Source organism: Podarcis tiliguerta (genome assembly GCF_965153285.1).
Source record: "Podarcis tiliguerta genome assembly, chromosome: 14".
In the NCBI taxonomy this organism is placed as follows: Eukaryota; Metazoa; Chordata; class Lepidosauria; order Squamata; family Lacertidae; genus Podarcis; species Podarcis tiliguerta.
Genome location: NC_139547.1, coordinates 46,999,548 through 47,014,595, shown reverse-complemented (window position 1 = coordinate 47,014,595; position 15,048 = coordinate 46,999,548). Strand labels below are relative to the sequence as shown.

At 47.5% G+C, this 15,048-nt stretch overlaps 2 protein-coding genes across 2 annotated transcripts in view; one reads left to right on the top strand and one right to left on the bottom strand.

Annotated features, from left to right (window-relative positions):
* LOC310664458 (uncharacterized protein) overlaps nucleotides 1–15,048 on the bottom strand; it is a 541,032-nt gene that overhangs the window by 494,720 nt on the left and 31,264 nt on the right. The window lies entirely within an intron of this gene.
* SLC5A10 (solute carrier family 5 member 10) overlaps nucleotides 1–15,048 on the top strand; it is a 118,020-nt gene that overhangs the window by 98,427 nt on the left and 4,545 nt on the right. Inside the window, exons 11-13 of the mRNA XM_083413536.1 lie at nucleotides 1,625–1,775; nucleotides 10,770–10,938; nucleotides 14,123–14,338. Coding sequence (XP_083269662.1) covers nucleotides 1,625–1,775; nucleotides 10,770–10,938; nucleotides 14,123–14,338 — 536 coding nt within the window. The remainder of the gene's footprint in view (nucleotides 1–1,624; nucleotides 1,776–10,769; nucleotides 10,939–14,122; nucleotides 14,339–15,048) is intronic.

Below are 15,048 nucleotides of genomic sequence, written 5' to 3'. Positions count from 1 at the left end.
CTTTTCCAGGCTAAACATGCCCATATCCCTTAGCCGTTCCTCATAAGGCATCGATTCCAGGCCTTTGACCATTTTGGTTGCCCTCCTCTGGATAATTATTATTATACTGGGTGAAGCCAGTGGCCCATCTAGTCCAGCATTCTGTTCTCACAGCGGCCCACCAGATGCTGACCGGACACAGCAACGGCACTCTCCTCTTCTTGTTGTTTCCAGCAGCCGGAATTCAGAAGCATCTTGCCTCTGACAGTGGAGGGTAGAATGGTAGCATCAGGAGCTGGAGTCAGGCATTGGTCAGCAATGAAACCATAAAGCACCAAATGTCAGTAAAGTTAACTCTTTATTCAAAGGGGGAGGAAGCTCAGTCCGAGTGGTCACGACAACCCTTTCCAGTGGGTCGTTCCCCAATGAAGCTGTTGCGAGGACTGAAGGTCCTTCTCACCGCTCTCTAGGGTTCTCCCCTGGTTCCCTCCCCAGCAAGTTGTAGGATGGATGCTGGAGGGGACCAGCAGTTGTGGGGAGGCAGGGACCTTCAGCCTCAGCAACTGCTTCACGAGGGCAGGACCTGCTAGAGATGAGTTGCTGCGCTCTTTAGGCCTGACACTCCCGCGCCAATCATACTTTTGCGAATAAAGAGTTAACTCCAATTTGTACGGTGTTACTCACTGCTGGGTGGAGGCAGGGCCACGCTGTTGATCCAACAGTCCAGCTCAGAGGACAATCCCGGGGAGGAGATGCCAGCTAGTTGGTCGTCAGAACTTACTGCTGTAAGCATGTGCTTTGTCAATAAAGAATTAAACTACTGGCTGACTGTTTGTCATCCTTGAGCTAGGTGTGCTCAGGACACAGTTGGCACTGCTAGAGTGGCGGCGGTGGGGGGAGCAGTCCAGACTCAGGGGGTCTCCCCCTCCTGCTTCTCTCCCCACTGGTCTCCCAGAACACACAGAGAAGAGACGGTGGAAGAAGATTGGAAGAAATTTAAAGACTATTTACTGAAATATTATAAGATTAATGAATGTTAAAATGACATCGGATGGAGGTTAAAAGGTTATTAGCAACAATGTGGTTAAGTATGAAAAAACTTGAAGGTTAAAAGATGTAAAACTAAAGGTTCAATATATTAAGATATTAAGATAAAGATTAAGATATACCAAGATATTAAGACAAAGATTAAGATAAGACAGAGGGAAGGGATTTGCTGATTAAATCTCTAACCTGGAATACAGCGAGGGGAGGTGTGAGGAAGTCTGGGAAATAAGTAAATGCAAGGAATATTATGAAAATGGAACTGTTTTTATTTGTACTTTTTGTTTTTGTATTTTTTTGTATTTTTGTATTCTTCTTTTTTTCTTTTTCTTTTTTTTCTATGTAAAAACCTTAATAAAAATATTTTTTTTTTAAAAAAAGAGAAATGAAGAGGGAGGCGCAATGAGAGGCAAGACGAGGAAGCCTTGCTATACAACAACAACAACAACAACAACAACAACAACAACAACAACTTATTATTTATACACCGCCCATCTGGCTGGGTTTCCCCAGCCACTCTGGGCGGCTTCCAACAAAATATTAAAATACAATCGTCTGTTAAACATTAAAAGCCATTGGCTTTTCTGGTTCCTCCCTCCAGGTCTGCGAGGGTTAATGATCGCCGTCATGATGGCTGCTCTGATGTCATCCCTGACCTCCATCTTCAACAGCAGTAGCACCCTCTTCACCATGGACATCTGGCAGAAGGTGCGGAAGGAGCCCAGCGAAAAAGAGCTGCTTCTGGTTGGAAGGTACCAGCCTGGGGCGGGGCAGTATCCCTGGGGCCGGCTCTACCGTTAGACAATGCAAAGGCAGTTTTCGTGTGTCGTGAAAGGGCAGTGCTGGCGATTAGTTATTTGATTCATTATTTTAGGATCTATTACTTGGCCATCTTTACAAGAACTTGTGGGATTTTTCTGGCTCAGGAACCTTTGTTGACCCTGGATGCTAAGCGCCATGACCAGGGAGTGGGGATGAATGGGAGAGAAATTTGGTTCAAGCTGAATTCGATCAAGGGGCTACCCATTTCACACTTTTCAAAATGATTTGCAAAGTGCATGGGTGAGAGTGGTCCAACTTCTCACACCAAGTGGGCTGCAAGAGTACCTGGACAGGGAACCTGCGGGCCACACACCGAATTCAATTCCCATGTCTTAAATTAAAGTGTTCGCAATATATTTAATGTTATTTAATGTACACAAATTATATATTTGATTAAATATATATAATTAAATACAGAGTTAATAGCTTTAATTGTTAATAGCTTTAATAGACAAACAGGTGTATGTGCTTTCGTTAACAACACATGACACACACAGAAAATAAAATTTTAAAGCTTTAAAATGTTTTTTTCTTGAATGTGGCCAAGGGCTGCTAAAAAAGGGTTCAACCACCCTGGATTAGGTGAAAGCATCCATAAAAATGCACATTATTTTTTTTTTGCAAAGGACATGCAAAAATGCATCATATTAAGAGGATTTGCTTGCAAAAATGCGACGTGAACACTAAAATGCTGACAGTCTTTCAAAAGGCTTTTTTAAAAAATGCATTTTATAAACCCATAGTGAAGGTGCTGCTGGCTAGCTGTAAGTTGCTGGACTACAACTCCCATGATCCTCAGCCAGTATGGCCAATGAGCAGGGATAAATGGGGGTTGTAGTTCAGCCACATCTGGAGGGTCAAAGGCTCACTGTGTGCTGCTGTTTCATAATAATAATAATAATAATAATGATGATGATGATGATGATGATGATGATAGACACCCTGTCGGATCTTTTCCTTGCACCAGCCAGGCACGGAGATTAACTTCCCCTGTTTATGCCTCCGTAGTCCTGCGTTCTGAATCATTTCCCGCAGTCACCATCAACTCAGTTTATCTGCCTGCACAACAGACCTAATGATGCAGAAATCTTGCTTGCAATAGTCTCCAGATTTCAATTAATGAGCATGTTTGTGTAGCCAAGAGAGGACTGATGGCCGGCAACTTGAATTTCATATGGGTGATCCAGATCATTAATTAAGAAGAAGAAGAAGAGTTTGGATTTGATATCCCGCCTTTCACTCCCTTTAAGGAGTCTCAAAGCGGCTAACATTCTCCTTTCCCTTCCTCCCCCACAACAAACACTCTGTGAGGTGAGTGGGGCTGAGAGACTTCAAAGAAGTGTGACTGGCCCAAGGTCACCCAGCAGCTGCATGTGGAGGAGCGGGGAAGCGAACCCGGTTCCCCAGATTACGAGACTACCGCTCTTAACCACTACACCACACTGGCTCTCGAGTGAGCCAGTGATTAACCGAGTGATCCGCCAATTTATTGGGTTGCATTTCTGAACAGCCCAAGGAATGCCCTATAAAAGTTGCTGTGTATCCTGCTTGACCTTCAACACAGTCTCCCTTGTCCTCATGAAGTTCTGCTGTGCCTTTAACCGTGTTGCTAAAAGCTCTGCAGAATGACTTGCCCCTGCCCCTCACGAAAATGCTAGCCTGCATTCCTTGTGTTGCTCACAGTGGCAGCAGATTGCCTGGGGGGAATTCCTCACTCACCCTGCCTTATTGACATATTTGGCCATGTGGGTCAGTGCGGCTGGTTCAAGGCATTTTGCTGCCCGAGGCAAAAGGCATGATCATCTCGCCCTGTTTCATATGCATAAACTCAATTTGGGGGAAGTACTCTTTGCTGAGAGAACCCCAGCGGAGATTTAAAATCGCAAAACATGCAGCAAAGGAAAGCATGAAAATACAGTCTGTAAAACCTAAAAAGGTGCCCTTTAAAGTGAGTTCTGAAATGTCCCCTTAAAAAGTTTCTTTCCAAAGTTTCCCACTTCCCCTAGCATAGAAAAACACCACACATTTGGGGAGTTAAAAATGGTTTACTTACAAACTCTCCCAAGGTCAGATTCATGTGCTTCAGAAAGATGCGCAGGCAGTAAAACTTGGCTTAGTTACGAAGTGGCAAAAGTTCCTAGATTATTGATATAGGGACTCAAGAGAAGCCCTTTACACACCAGTCTTCTCAGGTAGACAGGGGGATAATATTAGACCTGATTACCTGTTTCCTCCCAAAGTAAGGGACATAGACATAGCAAAATGTAACAGGACAGCTTACTCCATGGTATTAACCCCTTTGTGCATTAATTAGACTTAAGCATGTAGGTTATAGGGATGCGGGTGGCGCTGTGGGTAAAAGCCTCAGCACCTAGGGCTTGCCGATTGAAAGGTCGGCGGTTCGAATCCCCGCGGCGGGGTGCGCTCCCGTTGCTCGGTCCCAGCGCCTGCCAACCTAGCAGTTCAAAAGCACCCCCGGGTGCAAGTAGATAAATAGGGACTGCTTACTAGCGGGAAGGTAAATGGCGTTTCTGTGTGCGGCTCTGGCTCGACAGAGCAGCGATGTCACGCTGGCCACGTGACCCGGAAGTGTCTCCGGACAGCGCTGGCCCCCGGCCTCTTGAGTGAGATGGGCGCACAACCCTAGAGTCTGTCAAGACTGGCCCGTACGGGCAGGGGTACCTTTACCTTTTTATGTAGGTTATATTGAAGGAGCATAAGGCTGGTTACCCTATGAATAAGGCAGGGTCTGCTGAGTAATGGTGGAGATATAGAAGGGAAGGATAATTAAGTTCTAACCCATCCCTCATTTTGAAGCCCAAACAATTCTTTATTGAATTTATATACTGCCCTATACCCGGAGGTCTCAGGGCGGTTCACAGAACAAAATCAAAATATTGTTTCTTCACACCAGATGTGCCAGTGATCAGCATTTGTATACTGGTCCTTCCCCCTCCCAGCAACATTGAGAATGTTCATTAAGTCAACTTTCCTTTGCTGGTCCTTGCCTTTCCCGTGATAATTAAGAATGTGTGGATTTTGTGATGTCACAGCAGCTCAACCAATGTAAGAGACTGGAGGCAGCTAATGGCTGACAGGGCTTTTTCTTCTTCTTTCCTGATAATATACACATATTTAAAGGTAAAGGACCCCTGACCGTTAAGTTCAGTCGCGATGACTCTGGGGTTGCGGTGCTCATCTCGCTTTACAGGCCAAGGGAGCCGGCATACAGCTTCTGGGTCATGTGGCCAGCATGACTAAGCCGCTTCTGGCAAACCAGAGCAGTGCACAGAAATGCCGTTTACCTTCCCGCCGGAGCGGTACCTATTTATCTACTTTGACATGCTTTCGGACTGCTAGGTTGGCAGGAGCTGGGACCAAGCAACAGGAGCTCACCCCATCGCGGGGATTCGAACCGCCAACCTTCCGATTGGCAAACTCAAGAGCCTCAGTGGTTTAGACCATAGCACCACCCGCATCCCCCATGCAGATATTTACCCACAGCTAAATCTGGAACGCAGCCTCTTGCTGCTAATTTGTGTGACGTGTCTGGTCCCTGAGTTCGATTGTGCAATTTCATTTGCCGTAGAGTAGCAATTTGGGGACACTCCCCTGATGATTCCAGCCAGCCTTAGATGGCATTTGGCAAGGCAGGACACGCCTTGACTTAATTGTTTTCCTCCTTTTGTCTCTTTGGGCTTAATCGATTTGCTTCGATGTGTGAACACGGAATGAGAGAGAGGGAGAGGTAACCTGCCAAATGAGCTGCAACGAAGCAATTAAAAACAACAACAACAAGGGAGCTAGCAGGAATGAGCCCTCCCAAACTCTAACCTAATTCTTCAGCGATTTCACAATGCTTCATTTGTCAGTAATAAATCCAGCTACTAGGCCAGTGATTTTGTTTAAGCAGCAAATCATCAGCTTCCCAGGCCCCCTTGGCTCCATATGTGGAAAGCAGGTATACCACTTTAAATAGTCATGGCCTGCCCCAAAGAATCCTGGGAGCTGTAGTTTGTTAAGAGTGCTGTGAGTCATTGGGAGACTCCCCCATTCCCCTCACAGAGCTTCATTTCCCAGAGTTCCCTAGGAAGAGGGATTGATCATTCAACCCTCCAGGAATTGGTATCAGGGGTCTCCTACCAATTCTCAGCACCCTTAACAAACTACATCTCCCAGGATTCTTTGGGGGAAGCCATGGCAATTTAAACTGGTACGGCGCTGCTTTAAATGTATAGGGCAGATGGGCCCCCAGATAACTAAATGCCGTGGTTCTGATATGCCGCTGCTTCTCTGCTTAAAGGGGATCTTCAGAAATGTTCATGGTTAATTGGAGAGAGGAGTCATTTCTGTGTCCCCGACTTAGATTCATGGGGACATAATGATGCTGTCTTATCTCACTTTACCCATTTGTGGAAGAGGGTGGCTCCTCTTTGGGGTGGGACTGTGTGGCGACTTTATCAGGACGCTGAGATCTCTCAGCGAAAACAAAGCCATTCATTATTACTGGATGTCGGCGTGTTTGTTCTCTGAAAATACTTCTTCAAACGACAGGGCCCACAAGGCAGCTAGCAGCCAAAAGAAACCACAGAACACAATTATTAAACAATAAGCCAGATGTTACAAGAACGATGGAACTGGCACGGTTTTCTTCTGGCAGAGCGAAGTATGATAAGACACGTGGCATTTATAGCATTGCGTTGTCACAGGGCTGTTATCAGGGGTGACCCTGGGTCTTTTGCACTGGGGTGCTAACCAGGGCCAGATTTAGGTTTGATGAGGCCCTAAGCTACTGAAGGTAATGGGGCCCTTTCTATGTCCAGCTGTCCTTTGTCAACAACAAATTGTCGCTATTTTTTGTTGTTGAATATATGCTATATGGTAATTTATGGACCTAATAGGTATCATTCTAAAACCATTTGCACACGTTGCCATGCAACCAGTCCATGCAGAATGTAGGCACCCTATATATAGAAATGAGCAAACCAGTGATATTTTAGGGAACAGGCTAGCAGGCGGGGCCCATTACTTACATCATAGGAGCCCGCACAAAACAAAAAACAAAACAAAACAAAACACTGTTGCTGTATGTAGGTTTTATTTTATTTGCTTTTTATCTTATATTTTGGAAATGTACATCCAGTTTCCCCCCCCTTTAAATTTTTTGGTGGCCCCCAAGAGAGTGGGGCCCTAAGCTATAGCTTGTTTAGCTTATACGTAAATCCAGCACCGGTCCTGACGTCTGTAGCTGCTGCTGCCTCCTTCCTTTAAACTTAAAGAAAGAGATTTGCTTACAAGGGCATCTGGGCGTAGTGCAGAGTACACTCTCAGTGAGACCCCACCTGCCATCATAGTTTGTGGAGGCCCCAATCCGCTTAAAGTATCCTGAGCCCAGCAAATCCTCTTGGCACTCTGTGGTTCGGAGTAAGCCTTGCTGCTTCAATTTGCACCTGCGCGTGCAAATGAGAAAATGCAAATGTTATGCAAAAAGTGGGTGGGGCAATGGATGTGTCTGGAGCCCTGTGGAGAAATTTTGGCAGTGAGGAGGAGCCACAGGGTGAGAATCAGGACCTATCTGCCTAGTAACCTGACGTATCTATCACAGCAATCTACTAGGCATTAATGCCTTTGGCAAAAACCAAGTTGCGAGTCTGAGGACTGCAGGGAGGCAGGACACCCGGGCCTCGGCCTCTCAGCCTGCCTGCCTACCTTCGCCCTATACAGTGGTACCTTGGGTTAAGAACTTAATTCGTTCTGGAGGTCCGTTCTTAACCTGAAACTGTTCTTAACCTGAAGACCACTTTAGCTAATGGGACCTCCTGCTGCCGCTGCGCCGCCGCTGCGTGATTTCTGTTCTCATCCTGAAGCAAAGTTCTTAACCTGAGGTACTATTTCTGGGTTAGCGGAGTCTGTAACCTGAAGCGTCTGTAACCTGAAGCGTCTGTAACCCGAGGTACCACTGTACTTCCAACTTCCTTACGTACATGCCGATGAATGCATTGAGACGCAATTCCATGGAGAATGAACTACTAAGAGAAACAAAAGGAAATAATAAAGCGTGTAGGAATGTCACCGCGCAGGAAGTTGACTTCAGTTTTCCCTTATAAGGATATCGTTTTCCCCCTCCCTCTTTACTTGGGTGTAAACTCTTCCTTTTCCCTGGCAGCTGCCTGATGATGAAGGATGCAAGAGCTCTCCTCGCCTCTTTCTCTTTTCTGCACAATATTTCTTGCGCAAACAGCTGGGTGATTAAGGAAAGGCAGGCGGAGGAGACTGACACATGGAGGGGGATTCTTGGAAGTGAATGGGTGGGCGTGACTCACCCTGCGTATTTGATCAATGACAGGCGTTATCTTGTGAAGCGGGGTGGGGGTGGGAAACTGACACACCTTAGCTCCTGCTGGCCGTGTGTGTGTCAGGCATTTGGAAAGGCATTCTCATTTTCCATATGACATCATCCTCCCCCTTTATAATTTATACAGGGCCAGTGGTGCAGCGGTAAATTCTGAACTACAGTGGATGCTCGGGTTGCAAACGTGATCCGTGTGGGAGGCACGTTCGTGACCCGCAGTGCTCGTAACCCGCGACCCACACTTCTGCGCACGCGTGGGTCACAATTCGGTGCTTCTGCGCATGTGCAAAGCACGATTTAGTGCTTCTGTGCATGCGCAAGCGCTGAAACCCGGAAGTAACACATTCCGGTCCTTCTGGGTTCGGCACGGTGCGCAACCTGAAATCATGCAACCCCAAGCCTCTGTAACCCGAGGTATAACTGTATTATGTCCTGGTTTATTTATATGCCACTTTGGGGGCAAAGCAAGCCTGGATGATGATGATGATGATGATGATGATGATGATAATGATAATAACAATAATAATGATGATGATGTTGAAAAATATAACAACAATATTGTTTGTTTGTTTGTTTATACCCCACTCTGATTTTCCCAGCCACTCTGGGTGGCTCTAAAAAGAATATTATCAATAATAATAATAAGCAATAAAACATCAAACATTAAAAACTTCCCTAAACAAGGCTGCCTTCAGGTGTCAGATAGTTGTTTATTTCCTTGACATCCGATGGGAGGGCGTTCCACATGGCGGGCGCCGCTACCAAGAAGGCCCTCTGCCTGGTTCCCTGTAACCTCACATCTTGCAGTGATTGAACCACCAGAATGCCCTTGGAGTTGGACCTCAGTGTCCGGGCTGATGGATGGGAGTGGAGACGCTCCTTCAGGCATACTGGGCTGAGAATCCACCTGAACACGTCTGCTCATAACATGACTTAGGTTGAAACTGGCTGTTGAGAAAGAACTTGAGCAGAGAGAATTTGGCTGATGCCCTTGCTTTGTTTTGAAAAAAGAGGCAGGGGTGTGTGTCTGCCTGTCTGTGTGAGGCCTGACTCAGACATACTGCCCTGAGATGGACAAATCCTGGATCTACTGCTGCCACAAAGAAGTGGTGCAACATCCCATGACAGCACCCTCCTTTGATGGGGTGCCATCCTGGGACAGCTGTACGGTTTTGCTTCCGGGTCTGCACCCATTAAAATGTTTGCTTCGGCTGAGAAGTGCCGGAATAATCAAGAGTTGACTGGGGTGCTATTTTCCCCGTTTCCTGTTTTAAAAATTGTTTAGTTTCTTTATTTACATAATAACTGCACGGGGATTCTTTATTTAATTAAGCAGATCATCTGTGGCCTCGGGTGTAAATAAACGGTTTTCGAAAGCAACACACAAGAGCTACAGGCTGAGACCTGTTTCGCCTTATATGATCCCCTCCTTGTAAAGGTTTGCTTTTGCAAGGCATTGCATGCATCTCAGTATCTGCCAACTCCTTTCTTGTTGGCTTCCCAGAAGCTCTTGGGGCCCCTTGGTAGGACTCGTTGGCAACCTGCAGTAATCCCACGTTGCATATCCCACCATTCCTGTCTGCTGCTAAATCTGGTTGCGTCAGTCGAGGTGCTGAGTGAAGCCCAGCCCACGGGAACAAGTTTTTCATCTCAGTTCCTTTCTCGGTTACCTGCAAAGGCAATATAACCCTGCATGGACACTGGACCACTTCCAGATATGCATAAAATGCACAGATTAGACTGGCCTGCGGTGCAATTGAGGAGCATTCGATTTTGCTTGCTTGCAAAACTCTCCCTTATTTTATGTCTTGCGTAGATGACCCTCTCGGGGTGTGGGCGGCTGATACTTTCCTGTGCATGCAGAAAGCAAAGTCTTGCACACAGCCTCTGTTGCGCATGACTTATTTGACACAGGCAGGGTTTTTGAAACGCCGTGGCCTGGACTGCCATTTGCTCGGTATTTGTGTGAACAAGACCTCACTCACCCCTCCAGGGTTCTGGTGGCCTTTGGATAAGGTGCTTCTCCTGTAACCTAGAACACAGTGGCGTAGCGTGGGTTATCAGCACCCGGGGCAAGGCAAGTAATTTGCGCCCCCTAACCCGGGGCAAGGCAAGTAATTTGTGCCCCCCCTGCACTGTCCCTCCCCCAGATAGTCCCTCGCTCTCTCTCCGCACCGCACCGCACGCCTGGCACCCTCCCCTCCACAGTGGGCGGCGACCTGGCGGCTCGGATCGGATTCGCACAGCCAGCACTGCAGTGAGAGAGAGTGAGTGAGCCAGGTAGGGGCAGAGAGCTGCGAGTGCGAGCGCACCCCCCCAGATGTTGCGCCCAGTGTGGCCGGCCCCCCTGCACCCCCCACGCTACGCCACTGCTAGAACATAAGAAGTCCCCATGGAGCTTGTCCACATTTTGGCTTTTCCCATGCGTTCTAGCCACAAGTCCGAGAGGTTTTGCCTTTGCCTTGCTGCTTTCCCCCAGAAAACCCACTCTTTAGATGATGATGATGATGATGATGATGATGATGATGATGTTTCACTTGTGGTTTTTGTTTATTTATTGCTAACCTCGCAGGATAGTCACTATTGTCCTAGTTGCTGTCAGCGTGGTTTGGATCCCAATCCTGCAGAGCTCCAATAGCGGCCAGCTCTACATCTATATCCAATCCGTCACTAGCTACCTTGCCCCGCCGGTTACGGCTGTCTTCCTCTTGGCTGTTTTCTGGAAGCGAGCCAATGAACAGGTACACTCATATATAATAGCTGATAATGATAACAATATCGTTATTATTTATATTCCGCCCATCGGACTGGGTTCCCCTGGGCGGCTCCCAACAAAATATTAAAAACACAACAAAACCTCAAACGTTAAAAACTTCCCTGCACGGGGACTGGCTTCTAAAAGCCCAATAGTTGTTTATTTCCTTGGTATCTGATGAGAGGGTGGGTGCCACCACCAAGAAGGCCATCTGCCCGGCTCCCTGTAACCTCACTTCTCGCAGTGAGGGAACCACCAGAAGGCCCTTGGAGCTGGACCTCAGTGTTTGGGGTATTTACACTAGAGACTGCTGCCCTTGCGAACTTTGCTCGCCAACCCCATGGAATCATAGAATTGTAGAGTTGGAAGGGACTATGAGGGTCATCGTGTTGAACCCCCTGCAATGCAGGAATCTTTTGCCAAGCATGGGGCTCAAACCCACGGCCCTGAGATCAAGAGTCTCATGCTCTACTGAGTGAGCTATCCATCATGAGCCATCTTGCCAGTCCATCAAACTCCCTACACCCTAGCCACCCCTATCCTCTCACAACTCCTTGACCCCCCACTCACAGCTCCTTCAGTACCCCATCCCCACCTCCCTGCCATTCCCGCCCTACTCCCCACAGCCATAGCTATCAACTTTCAGATTTGAAAATAAGGGATCAGCAGCCTCACCTGTCCCGGGACAGTCTACGGGATATCTAACAATCCGGAATAGCAGCGGGAAGCAGCGGGAAACGGCGCTGGAATAAGGAAATTTCCTGCGGAAAAAGGGTTATGCCCACAGCTCAGCCCAACCCCCAACAATTCACTCCAAACTCCCTCTGCCAACAGCTTGCCCCCAACACAACCCCCCTACTGCCGCTGTTGCTACCACTTGCGGAGGAGAGGAGAAAGAGGAATCATAGAATCATAGAATCATAGAATCATTCCACTACTTCCACTGATGCAGTGTAATGACCCCTGCAGCCAATACACCAATCCCCATCATATAGAATCATAGAATCATAGAGTTGGAATAGACCACAAGGGCTTCCAGTTCAGAAGGTTGGCGGTTCGAATCCCCGCGACGGGGTGAACGCCCGTTGCTCGCTCCCATAGAATCATAGAATCATAGAGTTGGAAGAGACCACAAGGGCCATCGAGTCCAACCCCCTGCCAAGCAGGAAACACCATCAGAGCACTCCTGACATATGGTTGTCAAGCCTCTGCTTAAAGACCTCCAAAGAAGGAGACTCCACCACACTCCTTGGCAGCAAATTCCACTGTCGAACAGCTCTTACTGTCAGGAAGTTCTTCCTAATGTTTAGGTGGAATCTTCTTTCTTGTAGTTTGGATCCATTGCTCCGTGTCCGCTTCTCTGGAGCAGCAGAAAACAACCTTTCTCCCTCCTCTATGTGACATCCTTTTATATATTTGAACATGGCTATTTCTCCCTTGAACAAGGCCTTTCTCCCTTGCGCTCCGCGCTGCAGCTGGCAGACAGTAAGCATGCATTTTGAAATGCATGCTTCATTCTGACACTGATGGAGTACAAGGAGCGTGCTAAGACCTGCCAGGCCCACCCACCTAGTTGCCTCCCTAGTTGCTTACTCTGCCAGACCACCTGCCCATTCGCTTTCTCGCTCAGCCAGACCACTCGCCCCCTCTGACGCTGGGCATGCCTTGCCCTGTTGTGCCTGCGAGCGAGCAAGTGAGCAAGAAGGCAAGTGGGTGGCGGTGGCCATGACAACAGGGTGAACGGGAAGCCCCTTTCTGGACCACCTGCCAGCCTGCTTGTTTGCTCACTCCCACAGCCGGCCTGCTCGCATGGCCCCCTACTGTTGACCAGGTGAACTGCAGCGTGATGACTTTTTCCTTGCAATAATATTATATAGTAAGATATAGTATATGTTTTTAATAAATGACTTAAGGGGGGGACATTGAAAGTTGCTTTAAGCTTAGTCAGACTGTTGAGCCACCTCTCAGCAATATCTGCACAGGATGGCAGTTTTCATCTAGGGCTTGAGTTTGTCCCATTCCCATCTGGAGTTATCAGGGATTGAACATGAGATCTTCTGTGCACAAGGCAGATGTTCTGCCCCTAAGCATCAGTCTTTCCTAGGCCTGCAACTTGAAATGCCCCTTAAGTGGAGAGAATCTGCCAAAGAGAGAATCTGAGCTGTGGGCTCTCCTCGTTGTATTATTATTATTTTTTAAAAAGAGAGAAGCACTATTTAAAACATAAATCCAGGAACTGGTGGGTGGATATGCAATGTTCTGGGTATGCAATGTTGCCCATAGTAGAACAGGTGCATTTCTTAAGGTCAGGGGACTAACCCACCAGTGTCTACCCTTGCCTCATTGTTTCCTACCCTTTTCTTTTTTCCTATCCCTTACAAGTCTGTCCCCAAATGGGAAAACCCCATGATAATATGTGCAGTGTGAATCACCCAAATTTGCATTGCAATCATTTGTTTGCTTTTGTGAAAGCCGCACCTGTTTGTAAACTGCAGGTCTCTGCTACAAATGTATACCACTTTAACTGATTGTGTGGCTGTGGTTCTATGATGTTACAGTGTGTGGATGTGCTGCGATGCTCTGTGGATGTGGTGTTACGTTATCTTATGTTGGTATGGTGTTCTGTTCTGTGGATGTGGCGTTATCACCTGTTACGCAAACGTGGCATTCTGCCATGTAGCGTGACCCGGATGTTTGCATGTGTCACCATGCTATATAGCATTATTTGTGGATATGTGGATGAAATCTGTGTTCTGTTGGGTTGAGTTGCATGCATGTGTGAATGTTGATGTTATGTTTATCCTGCATGAAAGTGGTTTGAGGCTCAGGCTTCTAATCGTGCTTTTATAATGTGGGATATAAACGGCTCTCATTTTAACTGTTTTCATTGGGAATTTTAATTTGCTTTCTTTTCCTTAGCCACCCTAGGAAACCTGTTGAAGAGCAGGGAATGAATAAAATTAATTAAATAAGTTTGGTTGAAGCCTGGAGGGCTCAATCACAACTTCAGTATGATGAAGGAAGAGGGTGGTTAAGTCTGGCATTAAAAGGAAAGAAAACAACTTGCTCCTTGTTTCTGGTTCCTTCTCCCGAAATTTACCTCCTTTCTCCAGAGGCCTTGACCAAGCAGGTTAGAATTTCAGTCTTTTGGGCCCTGTCTTTATCTGCAGGGGGCTTTCTGGGGCCTGATGGTGGGGCTGGTCATTGGCTTGAGCCGGATGGCCTTGGAGTTTGCGCACCCCACGCCCCGGTGTGGTGTCCTGGACAGGCGCCCTTCCCTCGTTAAGGACCTCCACTATCTTCACTTCGCCACCCTCCTCTTCCTGCTGACTGCCATGGTGGTGGCGGGCATCAGCTTGTTGACTCAGCCACCCGCCGAATCCCAGGTGAGTAGAGCTTGTAAGCAGGTGAGCCGAGCTGCCCCAGTGGTGTAGAGGAGGAGAAGCAAGAGAATCACAGAACTGTATACAGTGGTGCCCCGCAAGACGAATGCCTCGCAAGATGGAAAACCCGCTAGACGAAAGGGTTTTCCGTTTTGGAGGTGCTTCGCAGGACGAATTTGCTATGGGCTTGCTTCGCAAGATGAAAATGCCTTGCGATTCCTGGGGTTTTTTCCCCTCCCCCCCCTTTCCCCCAGCCCCTAAACCGCTTAACAGCTGTTCGCTAAGCCGCTTAACAGCTGATCGTTAAGCCGCTTAACAGCTGATCTAAGCCGCTTATCAGCTGATCTAAGCCGCTAATAGCCTTTTAGCAGCTAATCCGCTAATCCCTTAAGCCTTTAATAGCCGCTAATAGCCTTTTAGCAGCTAATCCGCTAATCCCTTAAGCCTTTAATAGCCGCTAATAGCCGCTAAACCGCTAATAGCGCTAATAGCGCTAATCCGCTAATGGGCTTGCTTCACAAGACGAAAAAAACCGCAAGATTGAGACTCGCAGAACGGATTCTTTTCGTCTTGCGAGGCACCACTGTACAGTCAAACCTCGGGTTACAGGTGCTTCAGGTTGATTTTTTTGGGTTACAGACCCGCTGAAACCCGGAAGTACCAGAACGGGTTACTTCCGGGTTTCGGCGGTTGTGCTAAATCACGCTTTATGC